Source organism: Gallinula chloropus, assembly GCF_964237585.1.
Source record: "Gallinula chloropus genome assembly, chromosome: 3".
Lineage (NCBI taxonomy): Eukaryota > Metazoa > Chordata > Aves > Gruiformes > Rallidae > Gallinula > Gallinula chloropus.
In genome coordinates this window covers 115058460-115075193 of record NC_140087.1, presented here as the reverse complement: position 1 = coordinate 115075193, position 16734 = coordinate 115058460, and the positions used below count along the sequence as shown (strand labels likewise).

The window sequence follows — 16734 nt, the reverse complement described above, 5'->3', positions numbered from 1 at the left end:
ACGGGGCATTTCGGGGATGGAGAGCCTGCCTGCTTTCTGTTTCACTCACACTTGAAGCCAGGCAATGTACACTTATCGTCCGTGGACATCATTAAATGTGGCACATTTTGCTATTTGCCCTGCGAACTCTAAAGTTTAAACAGAATGATGTCATTTTATTGGCCTTGTAATCATTGCTCATATTATAAAGGTCACACATTTCACATCGTGGCAGAAAATCAATAGCTCTCCCAACAGCCTCTGGGGGAAAAAGTTTTGCTTCTGAAGAATAATATATAATAAACAATTTTAGTCCTTACTTTATCATGGCTGTAATCTTGGAGAATAGCTACAGTAAAAATCTGGCAACGGCTGATATATAAACTCATTAAAATTAGGAAGTGATTTAGAACAGGACTTTTAAAAGATTTATCTTGAGCTAAACGGCAAAGCGGTTTGTTTAGGTCTACATTTAAACAAGCTCCAAGAGCTCTTTAACAGCTTAATTTTATGGTAGCTGTCGGGGAATTCTTTCAGATTTACAAATCATATAATTCTCCAGCAAGGTGATAGACCTGAGCAACATGCAAGCAGAACGGAACCTACAGATAAGCAGGAAGCACAGATCTGCTCCAAACGGGTATGGGGGAGTTACTGGAAAATATTTTTCTATTGTCTGGAATAATTAGGTCTAACAAAACGAAGCCAAAGGCTTTGAACATACTCTGGCTACTTATCCTTCAACTTAATTACTTAAACTGGAGAAGACAAAGGCACAGGGAACCTTTTAGAGCAAAAGATGGCTCGACTGGACTCTTAAATAACAAATCAAAACCGGTGTCCCTTTCTGTTAACTAATATATAGAAAAGAGATAAGGTATTTAAATATTGCTAGCAAGAAAAATAACCCTAAAACCTCGCCTGCAACATTAGGAGTGGATCTGAAAAATGAAAAAGTAGGAGCTCTATATTTTTGGTATTCATTTGTCCTTGAAAACCATCTCCACACATGTAATACACACAGACAAGGATCAGCACTACTGTTTTCACGCTTAGTAGAGACGCAACCGAGTTTTCTGCATCTTGAGTTATAAATATATGTATATCTATGCATTTCCCCTGGATTATTTGTATCAACACATTCATGTAACAGAACTTCTGAGTGATTCAGTTCAAAACATTTAATAGTGAGATGCCTTGATTTGCAAAGCCACATTTAGAGTCTGGCTAAAGGAGCTGTGTAAGTGAAACACCGCTAGCGCATCAATTTGTCAATTTATGGACAACGCTACCGCCTCTAATTCAGCCTTCCCTCACGGTTTGGATATGCTGCCTTTAACCGGCTTGCAACATTATTTTGACTGACTAATGGTTTGGCTAGAGGCTCACTCAATTTTACATCAAATACGAAAAGCTACCTATACCCGGTACAGACGCCAGCCAACTCTCTGTTTACAAGCTATAGTCAGAAAGTCAAAACAAATTCTGGATATTCAAAATGGAGCCATCTGCACGGAATAAACATGAAAAATGTGAACCACTTTATGGAAATGTACATTACTGCCTAGGAACAGTTGGTTCAGCTTCCTCCCAGGCTGCCTGGTTGGGAACAGGAGGACTGACAGAGTTTGTGACACCTATTTACATTCGAAGCCATATGACTCACTGTGCCATCCACTCAAAGGTATGACGTATATCTAAGCTTTGTGCTCTGAAAAAGGGCATTGAAATAAATGATAATTTAAAAAAGCAAAGACAAGTTCAGAATTATCATTTGTGTGCTCTCCCCAGGAATGTGGGACTTGGTTTGCATCTTTTTCTTTCTGCTTCTCCAAGGTCCATCACTACTGCTTGTGAACAGAGACCGTACCACCAATATCTGCCTCTCCCAACAGGAGACACTGGCAAAGAGTTAGCTCTACAATATGGCCTCAATTTGGTTCATATTACACTCAGAATTTATTTTTAAGATACAGGAACAAACCGATTCTGATAATGTAATAAAAAATAGCTGGTAGATTTGACAGTCAGTTGGTTAGGATCTCATACAGTGCAGGAATTCGAATATCCTCCCCTAAAAACACATGCTTGAGCTATCGGGAGGCTACGGGACTGCCACTCTGGACTGAGGTATTTTGGCATTGGTCCCTCACAGCATGTACCAAAGCAATGGCCTGTCCCACTGGCCTGCCAGCCTCTCCACCTCACACCCTCCCAGGATCTGCCCCATCAGCTTGACATACTGATCTTGCCGCTTGTTTTCTTAACTAGGAACATAAACGTTTACCTTACGTTAATTGTGTTCCCATTCAGCTAGAGCAAAATATTTGCTACTGGATAGACAGGACAAAAAACCCAAGCCAAAACAAAAAATCAAACTAAATTGCCTTGTTCCCTGGACAGTGTTTTAGTCTCCAGAAAACAGGGAATCCAAGATCTTCATGTAAGATGAAGCACTTAAATGAAGAGAAGCTACTTCTTTTTATCTCTGTCAAATTATTTTGATTACCAAAGAAAGGACTCCAGACTGGGATAGGCAGCTTCTCATGAGGCTCGGGAGTCTGTTAGCTATGTGCTCATTAAAACCTCCTGTTCAAGTCTACACAATTTAGATTGAACATCTTGTTTACTGTGGAACATAATCCTTAAAGCACTGAAACTCCAGGCAAAGAAGAGAGTGCAATGTTGCTGCATCTTTACTGTCCACTATTTGACTTGTCATCATCTTCAGAGTTATTAGTGGTTAAAAAAAAATCACATGTCTCTTTATCTTGGGCAAAACAACAAAGAAACTTCGTTATATTATAGCCAACCTTCAGCTGTGAACCGAACAGACACAGCACTCTACATGGAAAGTCGTATTTCACAGCAAAGAGCTTGATTTATCATAATTATACACTCATGAGAGATAAAAGCAGAGATGCCCAAACATACTAACATACATTTCCACAACACACGCCCCAGGATGCATGTGCATATGGAGGTAACAGGTTATTTACCGAGTTATTCAAGTTTATGCAGCTGCAAGGTAATCAATCATGTAAATGATGACAGGAAGGGACATTTATAGAGCAACATCATTGCAATATGTATGTCATAAGGCACTGCATGTTCTATTAAATAGGATTTTTTAAAAAATAAATTATACCCCGGCATCATTTCTCCTTTGGAATTATTGTATCAGCTCAGAATGTATTAACTTGCAAATCTCTGCCTTCGTTATACTATCTTGTAGATAAATATTATCTTTGAGCCTCAGCCACTATCCGTCTGCCTCATGGGAGATGAAAACATATACTGTAATGGTGCTGTTGTACAATGATGATAAAGAACTAGTAAAATCACAAGATTAAATAAATTACATTGTTTAAACACGGGCTTGCAAATTTGTCATGAAAATTTACCTGACCAACAAATCCATTTGCTCAGTTTTTACCAGGGTGTTGATACAAATAATGCTCCTTGTTCCAGGCAAACAAAATTTGGCAGGACTAGTGTAACTTATTAGGGTCAAACGCTGCCAGTTTGCACCTGCTCTATCAGAAGAAAATCAGGAAAATTAATGGCTGCGCGCTCAGGAATGTACGAGCAGCTCCTGCTAATTCACCGTCACCGAAATTATCATTACAAACCAAGACGAGCGATGGGATTATCAGCAAATGCTTTTGTTCGTGGACAACACGGCCAGAATAAAATAAAATAAAACAAACAAAAGAGCCATGGCTCCTATATACCCTTAATGCTATTCACCGATGGAACACAATCTAATTGCTCGGTCAAGACTGTTTCTAAAGGCGTGGGATCAGCGGCAGCCTGTAATGCTATAGTGTCGGAGATCACAGTCAGAGGCACCGATCTGCCTCCCCCGCTGAGATTTAAGAAAGAAGATGACGAGTTTGAAGATGCTGGCTTAAATGACTAGCAAGTGAATGAAGAAGGGAATCGTGAGTGCCCTTAGAAGAACAGCATTTCATGTCCTAGACTTTTGCCAGGGACTGAGAATAAACTGAATCTCATAAAGTACTAGTGGAGAAGTCAAAAAACTGGGCCAACTTATTAACAGCGTGGGATCTAACTTGCTTGCAAGTATCTCTGGCAGCCTAATTCAGCAAATATGTGGCAAAATAGCCTGGGGTGAGAGCTCCTGTTTGTTAAAGGTAAATAAAAGATGCAAGCGGGGTTTGGTGGATTATATGGGAAGGAAGATTAAAAATAAAATGACAGAATAAAAAATTTATTCTCATCAAAGTTAAAGCTCACCCCCTTAACCAACTCCTATCTGATTTCTTTTAATGATATTTATTACACCATCAAAAACCAGCTTAGCAGAGAGCTGGCATTATGCAGCTAATAAATCTGTTTCTTAGGAATGGGGAGAAATTTATACAAGTAATTATCTAGGTAAGTCTATCCAACGCTTTCTCATCACTGCGATGTCTAGAGGGAAAACAATGATAAAATAATGATAACCACAATTATTATTTATTACTACTACTATGATTATGGTAGTGCCCAAAGATCCCAATCAGCATTTCAGTAATTAGAATTAATTTTGTCAGGCACTGGTTCCCACTCAGCTACAGGGTGTTGCTAGTGCTTTTTTACGGCACACACAGAGCCAGCTGCTGCTCTGGACATCAGTGAAAGATAATGTATTGCATCACCTGTGGCCACAGTACATGTGGGAAAGGGCAGGTAGCTCTTCTCACCCCATCAATCTCTACCCATACCACCCCGCAGAACTGCTCAGAGTACTTCACTCACCAAAGATTAGCATGAGGCAAAGGAAAAAGGGGGGATCGTGATCCGATATGATCATAACCTGGTCATATTAATTCAGATTCATTATCCCAATCCAGCAGCGGCTAATCTTTGATGATTTAAATGAAAGGAAGTGAACTGCTGATCCCTGGAGCTACCTGCAAGCATGCTGGAGAATGAGGTTTGATTACCCTCGTTTTAGGGCATGGCTTCCTTTTGGAAGTGGCCCAAAAATGACAGCTTTCAAGAACACGGCCTCAGTTTCTATGCCGGGGAAGTCTTTTTTTCATTGTCTTTGATCTATTTAGCTTGAACTGCACCTTGTTAGCTAACTGTTCCCTTTCACCCCTAAATTTCAACACAGTCAAGCCCAGACAGGGCTGTGAGATGTAAGTAAATATAGGTAGGTCACCCACACCAGCATCTTATGAGTGTCTGTATGACAGCTGCATGGCTTGCAGATAGGTCTAGCCAGAGCAAGAGAGGTGATTAGTCTGTCATACCTTGGACAAGATTTGCAGGATTTGTAGTTGTGTCTCGAAATTATGTGAACGAGAAGCCAAAACTACAGTAAATAGAGATGCTGTCAATGAGGGAGGGGAGCGAGAGGTTAAGTGATTCTGCTTGGTGCCTCTGCAAGCTGCAGCCATTACAAGGCAGAAGCTTAATTTCTGCACTGCACCTCCAGGCTCAAAAAGGAGCCCTTGTCTCCTCCTTGCCACGGCTTCTCTTCAGAGCAGGGCACATCAATTTGTCCCTCATTTCAGAGCCAGCATCCAGTCCAAGCCACTCACCCCCTTAATTCACAGCCACGCTCACCAGGTTGGAAACAGCCCGGCCGCTGAGGCCTGCTGTGGGTTCTGTGGCATTCTCTTAGTCTGGCAGCCCAGCAACACCACGGAATATTTGTAAGCTGCAGTTCATTTGTGTAGAGCACCATACATTTCTGCTCAATGAAAACATATTTTCCAAGGTCTGGCAGCTGCAAAATTTGAAACCCAGCAGGCAGCTCCGACAGGCCGGCGGGAGGGCGGCTGCTCGGCCAGGCACGGCAAGCAAAGCCCCCACGGAAAGGGGCCACTGAAAGCAGAGAGCTGTTCCCCATGCCAGGACTTTATGCCCGACACACAGTCCCTCCTTTAAGAGAAAAATGTTGTTCACAGCGTAACTTACACCGCACCCCGGCGGCGAAGGGTGAAGAACATTTCACACACCCGTGCAATCTCCCACTCTCAGACGCTCCTTTAAGTGGTTTAAGAGAAACCACCGGCACAAACCACACTTCTGCTGGCACCTGAAACAAACCCTATTTTTAACTCCCTATTTCTCTGTTTTCAAAGAAACGTTATAATTTGTTGCCACACTCATTCTGTTCTACCACGGGGCTGGAGCATGCAGATGTAGAAGCGCTGCTTGCTCCTCTCCCGGAGTTAAAAGCAGGGTTATTAATAAGCAGGGAAACACGAAGGGGTCACTAAGAGTAGACTTTTCTTTCATCTGCTGTTTCTCATTTTGAGCTTTTTACAACGTAAACACAAACCAGACAGTCTGTTTTCCAGACACCTAAATGCTTTTGCAGTTTTGTCAGACTGTTTCAGATGGATAGCGGCAGGTTTCTCTGTCTTGCATCCAAATGCTGCCTCTCCGTACTGTGGTGTAAAATGCAGAATGACATCTCTTTCTTCAGTGTAGGTGCTAAAGCAAAAGGAATTTGGTCCTCTCACCCTAAATGCTTTACTTCTTCCACTCTCTTGCCCTGCCTTCAAGCCCTTGGAAAGTATACACAACATTATTTTAGGGGAAAAAAAAATCCAAATACTTGCAAAAAGAGGCAAGGGATCATGGAAAAGTAATTTGGCCATGAAGTCACTGGCTCTGCTTCTTAGGAAAAGAAGGATGAACATAGCATTGCCAGATTACACTGCATTAAAAATACTTGTTTCTTGTGACTGAACCTCTTTGTGTGTGTGACTTGCTGCTCTCTGCTAGCGGAATTAGGCAGCCAGGACGAATTCAAGATTAGGAAGCATCGTTAAAGTCCAATCTTGAAAAGATAAAGCTTGTCGAACAGGATCTGGGTATCTTTAGTAATTGACCACAGAGAAGTAAAACTAAAGTCTGCTTATAAAATCCAGTATTTCAGCCAGGAGGAGACTTTTATGTCAAGTGCTGCCCATTATTAATGTAATATTTCGTAGAGATTCCAGCACTTTGTGTTAGATTAAAAAGAAAAAGCAGCAAACTAAAATGTTCCCATTAAAGTCCCTTTGTTACAGAAAAATATCAGACATTCCATTTACCCAGCAGCTGTATCTGCCTATCCCAAATGCAGCTGGAGAGAAACAATGCCTCTTCATGGGACTTCCCATTCCTTTCTTCCTTCCAGAACACACACAACATCCAACATTTCTTCTCAGGTAGATACAGATGCAGAACTGTTATCTCTCCTCTCCCAAACCAAGGAGCTGTAGCTACAAGATTGGCTTAACTAAGAAAATCTGTGCTCTGCAAGAGGGGCATTTTAGATAGGAGGATTTTGATGGATCCTGATCTACTTCTGTGAGCATATGTGTGCGATGCTCAGGTAAGCAGTAGTTTCTGGAAGGAATCACTCCTGCACTTTTAGCCAATGAAAAAATGGCACTGCCAGAATACTTATTATAAGGTGGGATGAAGTGCCCTACGGATGTTCCCATTTTCCCTCATGATCGCAGAGGAACTCTAGATAACCAGCTTAGGCTGGACCTCTGAAGGAAGCGCTGTAGCACCCATCTTAACTTTAGTCTCTAAGTGAACCACCTCACCTCTCTGTTAACAGTAATGAGTGATGGCCACCTCCTTCAACCTGTAGCTTAGACACTTACTTTATGGTGAGAGGACTTGCCTCCTAGAGAAGTGTGTCTCCTTCTCTAGAGACTACAGCAGCAGGTTAGAAAGCAAGGTTAGACTAAACCTGCCTTAGATGTCAACCTTGGGCTTAAAGGTTGGTTTAGTAACAGATCTACTACCTGCCTATGCAGGCTTCTGGAAGCCTTCAGGGTGTTTCTCTTTATTGCCTGTACCATAAATTAGGCCCTAAAATATAGGTGCAAATTAGAGGCCAAAGACGGGCTGACTGGAAGCAACTGTGGTGTGATGGATGGCATTTAGGGGACAGAACCCTATTCCAGACACTATTTATCATCTAATTTCTCCTCAAGTCCCCATACTGCAGTAATCTTGTTATTGGTCACAGTTTGAAGAAGCTGCCTAACCACATCACTGCCCTAGGTGCAGACAAAGTACATCAACTCCCCTATATTTTCTGTGCCCAAAGGACCAAGCAGTAAGCCCAAGCACTCAACCCCATACCTGTCATAAAATAGGCTCAAAAATTCACCAGAACAAAGAATATACTCTATGAAGAGAACTTAAGGAAGCCTTGCACTCTCAAAGTATGTTTAGTATTGTGTAAAATAGTTTCTGAGGTTGTTAGCAACAGCCCCACAGCCCCTAAGATTATGACAATATGTCCTACTGTGGGACCAGCCTTGGGCATACACCCATCTTCACACGCCCTCATCCCTCCTCAACACCTCTCCTTTTGTGGGCACAGTGAAGTAGCACAGACATCAGGAACATTTCACACCTGCTGTTCCGAATACAACTAATCCTTTTCAGATGATTTTGCATGGCAAGAGGACTACTAAGAGTAGTTTTTATGGTCAGCTGTTGTCTGGAGGGAGATGAACATCAAGTCCTGGCTTAGGCTTGAGTGTTGCACAGCCCCTGACAGGGACTGGTTAGCCCATTTTCCAAAGGACAGGACTAACCAAACCTCCAAAGGATGCTCACATAGTTAGAAGATAAATTCCTGGATAAGGACCAGACTGCTTAGCACATTGCAAGATTATCCACCTCCTGAGAAACTAAGGGGGTTTCAAAGTCCACTCTCATTGCAAAATTTGTTGCACAAATAATAAATAGCTAGAATTGTTTTGGTCAATCAAACCTGGCTATGGTCTTTTCACTGGAATGCAATAATGTTTTTTTTTCCCTGTTATGGCTCATTGTCCTCAAATACCCTTCCTCAAGATAGGCAATAAGTCTAGTTCAATTATGCTTTCTTCGTTTTTTTTCTTGAGCAAATAATTATCTCATTTGTATATGAACATTTTCCTTTTACTCTTTTGTGAAACTGCTTGCTATTCTACCATCAGGTATCAACTCCAACACTCAGTGGAATCAGTGGCATAACCTGAGGTTAACAATAACTAGTCTGCAGCAAAGAACAGCCGAAGGAACCATGCTGAAATGTATTATTTTTCTGCATGTTTACATGGATGCACACAGCACCTTCATGAATAGATCATCTTCTCATTGATGCTTCTGGAGACCCATCGGTGCCTTCGGTTGGAATGACATTAGAGTTTAACCTCACCATGCGCTGACTGAAATGGCCTTTATATTATATTACATTTCTTCTGTAAGGAAACCTGCCATTTCTTGTTTGGCTTTCTATAATAGCACAAAGTGTGCAATATAAATCACATAAAGCTTTAAGTACTATCTCAAAAGAGCTGCTAACAAATATCAGGAGATGATTTCAGATGTATTGTATTTATAAACATACTGACTCTGTGAACTAAAATGAATCTGCATTATTAAGGCCATGATCCTCTTGCAACTTGAGTCCTTGACTTTCATTGACTTCCTGGAGTTTCTAAAGAGACTAGACTTTCCCTGCAAGTATCCTCTAAAAAGCAAGTCTTTAGAAATTCCACCCCATAGCCCTGAGTTTATTGTCTCGCAAAGACACATTTGCTCAGTTTACAGGTGAATATTTATTTTTCTCACCTGACAGTTTTGCAAACTCAACTAGACATCAAGCTGGATTTTTCTCTATTCAAGCATCATCATCAGTAATAAAGGTATTTTTGCCTTGGATACACCTGTGCAACTCCATTAGCCTTCATCAAGGTTACATGTGTGCAACTGAGGTTATATATGGAAGACAACTGGGATGGAAAGACCTGACTGTGGACACAAATCGACCTCTGGAATATATATTGCTGATGATGATGTGAAAGAAGGCAAAAAGTGGTGATGCTGGCAAATGGGCTAAACTTTTCACTATTTGATTTGGCAATGCATGTGAACCTTACGTGAGCAGCTGAAAGACAATCAATGCCATAATCTAGGGTTTTGCTTTCACAGTCTCTTTTCAGAACATTTAAAAAGTGTGGGGTTTTTTTTGTTTCACTTTAAATGAGTGCTTATCAGAGCAGTGCTCAGTCTAAAGTATATCTCCATTTGATAAGTAAATAATAAAGCAGCAACATTCCTCAGTGTGCTTCTAGAAATAGATGCTGCCTGGTGACTTCTGCACACAAGCAGATGTCTTCGCAGCAAAATCCAAATGACAGCCTTTGGCCAGTCAGTTATTTGATTTCTGTAAGTCGATTCTAAGATTTTCTTTCCCTATAGACTCTACTCCTCATCATCCTAAAAAGCATATACTGTAGCCTTAACAATTAAATGATAACGAGCAGACAGAAGAGAAAGGACAGGAGAGATCTGGCATAGCTACAGCTAGCAATCATTAGATTTACAGAGGGGAAAAGACATGCTTCCTAGGCCAACATATTTTTTATGAATAATTGATAAGGCAGTCAGCACAGTTATATCATAGAAATGTAATATATATCCATAATTATAAAACCAGCTTTGTGCAAAAGGACATAATACACTGAAAGGAGATACCAGCCAATATGCCATCCTGAAATAAAATGCAGTCACTATTGTGTTAGTTGGCAAAATTTAAATACAGGATTTGAAGCAAGCAAAATGTTCTTTAATCCCATTTTTTAGCACAGTCCAGGCTCAGTCTGCTCAGGAAAATACTGCAAGGCAAAATCAGCAGCTGCATTAATTTGCTGATGATTGAGAGAAAAATGAAAGTTATCCTCGTGTTTTTTTTTTTTTTCTCCCTACTTGCTACTCTAACTTACTAATAATATGAGAGTACCAATTTATTCCTATGCGAGTATATGAAGCATACAAATTGAAAAATCAATGTAATGGAAAAAAAAGATTATCATGCACTGTTTAGAATCAATCAGCTAGAAACAGAGGGGGGAAAATGTGAAGGCGGAGACATGATGTTTAGAAAAATGTACATATTGTACCTACCCTAAGCTAGAATGTTTGTAGGAAAAAGCTACCCTTAGTCTAACATGCAGACTGAGCTACATTCCGACCAGAAAAAATCGTCTTATTTCCAATCGTTTCTAGAGAAATTCATGGGTTGTCTTTTCTTCTTTAAAAAGTCCCCAAATAATAAAAATACCAATCCCTTTGTCCATAAAAGCTACACAAAAGCATGTAACAAAGATCTCAGGGTGAAGGGATTACGAGACTCAAAATGCTTTATTAGCACGACGTCTCAGCATCGTTCACCAGAACGCTGATGGCTTATTGCAGCCTGAAGGACAGACTTCTGTTGTATGTGGCAGAGTCCCTTGAAAACACCAACAGCAATAGGTCTTAGTTGCGGTCTGAATCACCATTAGCAGTTGAGTTTACACTTAGATCTCTCAGTGGTGGAACCCTTTCTTCGGCCAAAACCGGCCTCTACTGATCAGAAACAATTACACTGTACGAGTCAGATGTGTAACAAATGGGTCTGAGTCTCAGTTTGGAAATACATTCAGAGGAGGTGGAAAGAATGGCTACTGGCTCTGTGACAGGAGATTCAATCTTCATAAACCTGCAAGAGAGGGGAGGAAAAAAAAGCGACACAAATGCGCCCTACAAAAGAACAGAGCAGATCACAGCTGGAAGGAAGGCAAACCTTTTAATCAGGTCCTTGAAATACAAGCTGCAGGAAGCTAGAACATTTTGGTGGACTTCAAACTCTTTGCCTTCAACAATAATTTTCAGGTCTGTAAACTCTTTCGCTCTGCGTTGCTGGTTCAACTCCTTCAACATTTCTGCAGAACAGAGAAGACAGACAGTGCCAGGGTTCCCATTAAGAGTTTTTTATTTGTACTTTTTACTTTTTATTTTGTAAAGAAGTTGAGAAACAGGAAACAACTGATATTTTTGTTGGTAAGATTGGCTCAACACAGACAGTCAGAAGTTACGAACATAACATACTAAAAAAAAAAAAAAAGAAAAAGAAAAAGCAGGAGCCAGTAGGTCTAAACAACTGAAATATACAGAAAAAAGAAAAAAACGATCCTAAATTTGGAAGGGTTAAAAACGAAACCAAAATATTTCAGCATCAGCAAATCAGAAACACAGAGAATGCATTATCACAGAAACGTTAAAATAATTCGTTATAATAAAAATCAAGAGCTAATGAATTTCTATCCAAATGCAAATAAGTTTTGAACATACGAGAATAATATTAGTAAAAATATGGTATTATGATGCAGTATGAACTGGATATGGGTCAAAATAACAAAACCACAAAACCTGGAAAAATAACTTTTATCCTTAACATAGTAAAAATGTGTTAAGCCTCTCAGTTAACAGAATAAACCAGTACTTCTAAACAATATAGAAATTGCAGTGCATAAAAATTAGCCAAATTATCAATGCATCTTGCTATGTACTTCAGTTATATAGACTACAATTGTATATGTTTCAGAATTAGCTTAAAAGCATCCTTATGATAAAAAATAATCTCACGCAGAGAATAAATTACTGCCTTTTATAGCAATTCCCATTTTTTGCACTCCAAGGATTTTTACCATCACAGCATTTTTATTTTTTAGCCTTCAATGGATTCATTTACAGCAACAATCAACTTTCACACATCATGAAAGAATCATAATGATTAAAATAACCTATGAAAGTGTTTCCATCCTGCAATAAAGCACCTACCTTGCGCGATGCCTCCTTTTATAAAGCCTATTGGTACTAACAGGATGAAATAATAGCATGCCACGTCTTCATGTGTGGATGTGAACTGCTAAGCAACCTACATGTTTTATATGCTGGCTGGACTTTTAAGGGTAAGACTTCCCTCTAACTTTGCAGACCAAAGTGGCTATCAAGATGAATAATATACTTTTCACCTGGGCGATAGTCTGGCGGTTCAGAAGCCAGTGATCAAGATGATAAAAGAGCTGATTTTAAATACTAAAGGATTTTGGGTTTATTTTATGTTTGCAATAGGTCAAGGTTCTCATTTTCTCAGTGTAGCACCCTGAACACATTCCTCTTCAGACAGATCTGTAAATCAACAACAGTCCTTCACGTGGAGTCCCTCCCTATACAGAGTAAAAGGGACCTGAAAAGAGTCTAGCTGTAACTGCGTTTAAAGCCACTGCGGGGCTTGGGCACTGGGCTGTCAAAGTATCACCAAAGGGCCTTAATGGTGAAATTAAAACCCAAATAATCTTTGTGTTCTCCTGGTTCCCCAATGAAACTCAAGGGGAAGCATTTCAACAAAGCACTAGTGGTTAAAGAATGTGGAAGCATGCAAATATCCAACTGTTGCATGAAAACAAATGGAAGTTCTCTCCAGCCCCAACATCTGTGGTGCACATTTTTCAGGCCTAAGTAAATAAATGTCACCTTGCACATTTATGTCTATTTAATGGAAACACAGTAGTGTCTGAAAGGCTAATTATTCTGTGCTGAAATGGGTCAGTGCTCTCCAGAGAGCGAGCAGATCATTAGAGAGGGCACAGAAATAACAGCAGGCTTGTGTCAGATCTGTAATAGGGGAAAATAAACCACTCTGTCCTGTGGGTGCTGTAGCAGGGACTATTTTTAACTAATTCAACTGAGCTGAAGCACAATGATACATTTTGAGCCAAACTTAAATGGAAGCCGAATGTTCACTCTTCTGCAGGGAAGTTTCAGGGCCAAGGATGCTTTGGACACAAGAGGTGTTTTACCTGACTTAAGGTTAAAGTGTCTAAGTTCCCCGTGAACTAAGGTCTTTGGTTTCATAGGGATAGCACCAGGGGCTTTCTTCATTGCTTATTTTTGGGAGGCAATGGTGGAGACAGTATTTTTCCACCTCTTTTCATATATGAATGACTTTTTTTTTCCTGTCTTGGTTCATTTTCCCGCTTTCACTTACAGCAACTTACACTCACATTTTCCTCCTGACCAATTTTCTGTCATTTCATGCCTTAAAGACAGTTACTTTTCCCTCTAAACTTTCTGATACTCTCTTATCCCCTACATAATTTCACTTTTGTTTTCTGCCATTCCCCTTTTCAAATTTGCTCAACTGCTGTCTTGAATCCACATCTGCACTTTTGCTATGTTCCTGTTCAAGATCCCTCTGTAGTTCTGCATTCTTCCTTTCAGAAGCCTTTCCAGACAAGGGCTCCAAGCAAGACTAAGTCACATGAGTTTAAAATTACACTTACACAAGGGGTCAATCTCCATCTCACCTCATTCCATTGTCTCCTTTCAATGCTCATGATCAATTATTCCTAGCATTCAAAGAGCAGAACTGTATGAATAGCAACTGCATAGATGGATCCCGTGCTCAAGGAAGGGAGAGGAAGCAGTTTAGTTGCACTCTGAATGGGCTGGGGGTTTTGGAGGTGGGCTCAGGGTAAGCAGAATAGTAGAGACCATCCATAAACTCACAATTATGGCTGAGACTGCTGAATAGCAAGACACAAAGTTCAGGCCCTGCAGTGAAGGATGCTGTGCTTTCCAGCTGTCTCCAGTACTGTGAGATCTGGTTTGAGCATCAAAGTCCCCAAATGGCTCCCCCAGGTAATGAGCTGATTACTTGGACTTTACTGAGCACCCTTTAATTACAGCCAGTTCTGCAGTTCCTGGGCACAGTTTCTATTGATGGTCTTTACACACTTCAGCATGCTTTATACTGTATGCATTCATTAAGGATGCACACCAGAAAGCACAGGTCTGGAGCAGTGGTATGAGCTGGCTCATAAAAAGCTAGAAATCAGAAGAAGCCCTTATCAGAAACTGAAGCTCCTCTTTTTCCTACAGCCAGTGGGATGCTGTAATTCCCTCCTTGTCCCCCCTGCTCATACTGTCCTCCACAGGGAGATGACTATGAACAGTGCTGCATTTTTTGCAGCTCAGTTGCTGAGCTAGAAGGAGAAGAGGCAGGTGGAGAGGAGAAGGAAGTCAGGAGACTGCATCGATTCATCGATCTTCCTCGCAGAGGCCCCTTTGTATTACTAAATAACTAGCAGGCATTAGTATTGGACACAAGGTTATATCAGAACGGGCCCTCGTTCTCACAGTATTTGTAATGCTCACACTGTGCTTAGCCAGGCATTAATGATTTATGAGGACTCAGGATGAGTTGCAAAACAAATTTTTTCACCAGGTAATAATGCCTGCCGATGAGTTGTAAAAGGAGAGACAACACAGTGCAGTCCTGGCAGTGAAAAATGATCTCAGCTGTCTCCTGCTAGTCCCTCTTCTGGGCTCCTCCTAATTTTCAGTGTTTCCTCCAACAAATGGAATTTCCTGAAACCTTCAGAAAGGGATGTGCTGGGAATTTCCTAGTGGTTATTACTGCTCTGGTTTCTTTGTTCTTACTGAGGTTTTTTTCTTTGTAGGGTTTTTTTTTTCTCATTTGATTTTCTTTTAAGAGATCCAGGTAAAAAAGTGCAAGGACAGCTGAGGTGCAAGGTTTCAGCACTGATGTTCCCTCTCCTCAGTGAATTGCAGCACATGCTCTCACATCCATAGTGCAAAAGATTTTCCTTTCTGCCCCAGGTGTACACATGGTTTGGGATTGCAGAAACCAAACCAGTCCTTTCTGTCTTCTTAATTGTTACCAATGCTAAATCATTCTCAGTCAAAGACTGAGAGGTTGAATGTTTCCTTCATAAAGAAGTACATAACAGACAGCTCCATGTTATTCCATAAATGTGTGAGCCACTTAGAGCTTGAACTTAGCAGGGACTCGACCTGAAACCTGCAACTGAATGTCTCTATGGAGCTTACAAATGGCAGCGCTTTCTACCTTCCCATTATCAGCCTTCATATCACAGAATTACAGAACTGTAGGGGTTGGAAGGGACCTCAAGAAATCGAGTCCAACCCCCCTGCCAAAGCAGGTTCCCCAGGAAAATTGCTTGGGGGCATTTAAATGTAATTATAGAGCGTCCCAGAGACAGTATGGGTCAGAAGGTGTAAGTGACTTTCCTCAGGCCAGGAATGGAGCCAAGAGGAAATCAGAAGCTTTGATTCCTGGTCCCCAGCTTCACCCATCACACTCCATTTTCTCCCTCTTAATTAATGCACAAATTACAAATTAAACCGAAGAGCCCATAAGCCTTGGATCAAATGTAGAACCAAGTACAGCTGTGTAACTGTGTAGATCAAGTAAAGAGAACAGGAATTATCTAGCGAATCTTTTAACAAATGGCTTATGATCAGAAATAAAAATGAACAAGGAACTTACTCCCCAAGTTTATTTATTCTGTATTTCAAGCTCAGTGGAGACTGGATACCCAGGCAAAGACCCTCTCTAATGCACATTCCTGTGGCACAATGGAAGCTCTCAGGTTTCCTTCCACTTTTAATGAAGAGCTCTTTACTTAAATTCTAGCGGATAAGGCTTTAAAAGGGGTCAGCAAGAGCTAAAATATAATGAGCTGTGAAATATGAAAGAACACTTTTCACAAACAGCGTTTTTAAAAATTTGCTTGGAAAAACTAACCTATTATAAAACTGCAAAGGGTAATTGATGAAACATCACTAATTATTCTTGTGAAGAACATGCAAGAGACCAGCGCTTGCCCAGACAGTCTCGTGCTTTTCTTGATTGGGACAGAAAATGTGGGAAAGAGAAGAAAAGGAAAATCCAATTACTTTCTTGCCTTAATAAATAAGGAGATTAATTCCCAAGGTTATGCTCTAGTTCTGTAAAACAAACATTTTAACCATTAGGTGCCGGCACTGTCTACACTTGCTCATTTGGATAGACAGTGGTAGAGTGTGCGTAGCTACACGGAACCAAATTATAAAGCAAAAGTCCTAGCAGTCAAACAG

At 40.6% G+C, this 16734-nt stretch overlaps 1 protein-coding gene across 1 annotated transcript in view; it reads right to left on the bottom strand.

Moving 5' to 3' along the window:
- The window catches only part of KLHL29 (kelch like family member 29), a gene marked incomplete at its 5' end in the record, with an annotated part of 253744 nt that overhangs the window by 57925 nt on the left and 179085 nt on the right, over positions 1-16734 (bottom strand). The window contains one exon of the mRNA XM_084261767.1: positions 11573-11711. Within this exon, the coding sequence (XP_084117893.1) occupies positions 11573-11711 (139 nt within the window). The remainder of the gene's footprint in view (positions 1-11572; positions 11712-16734) is intronic.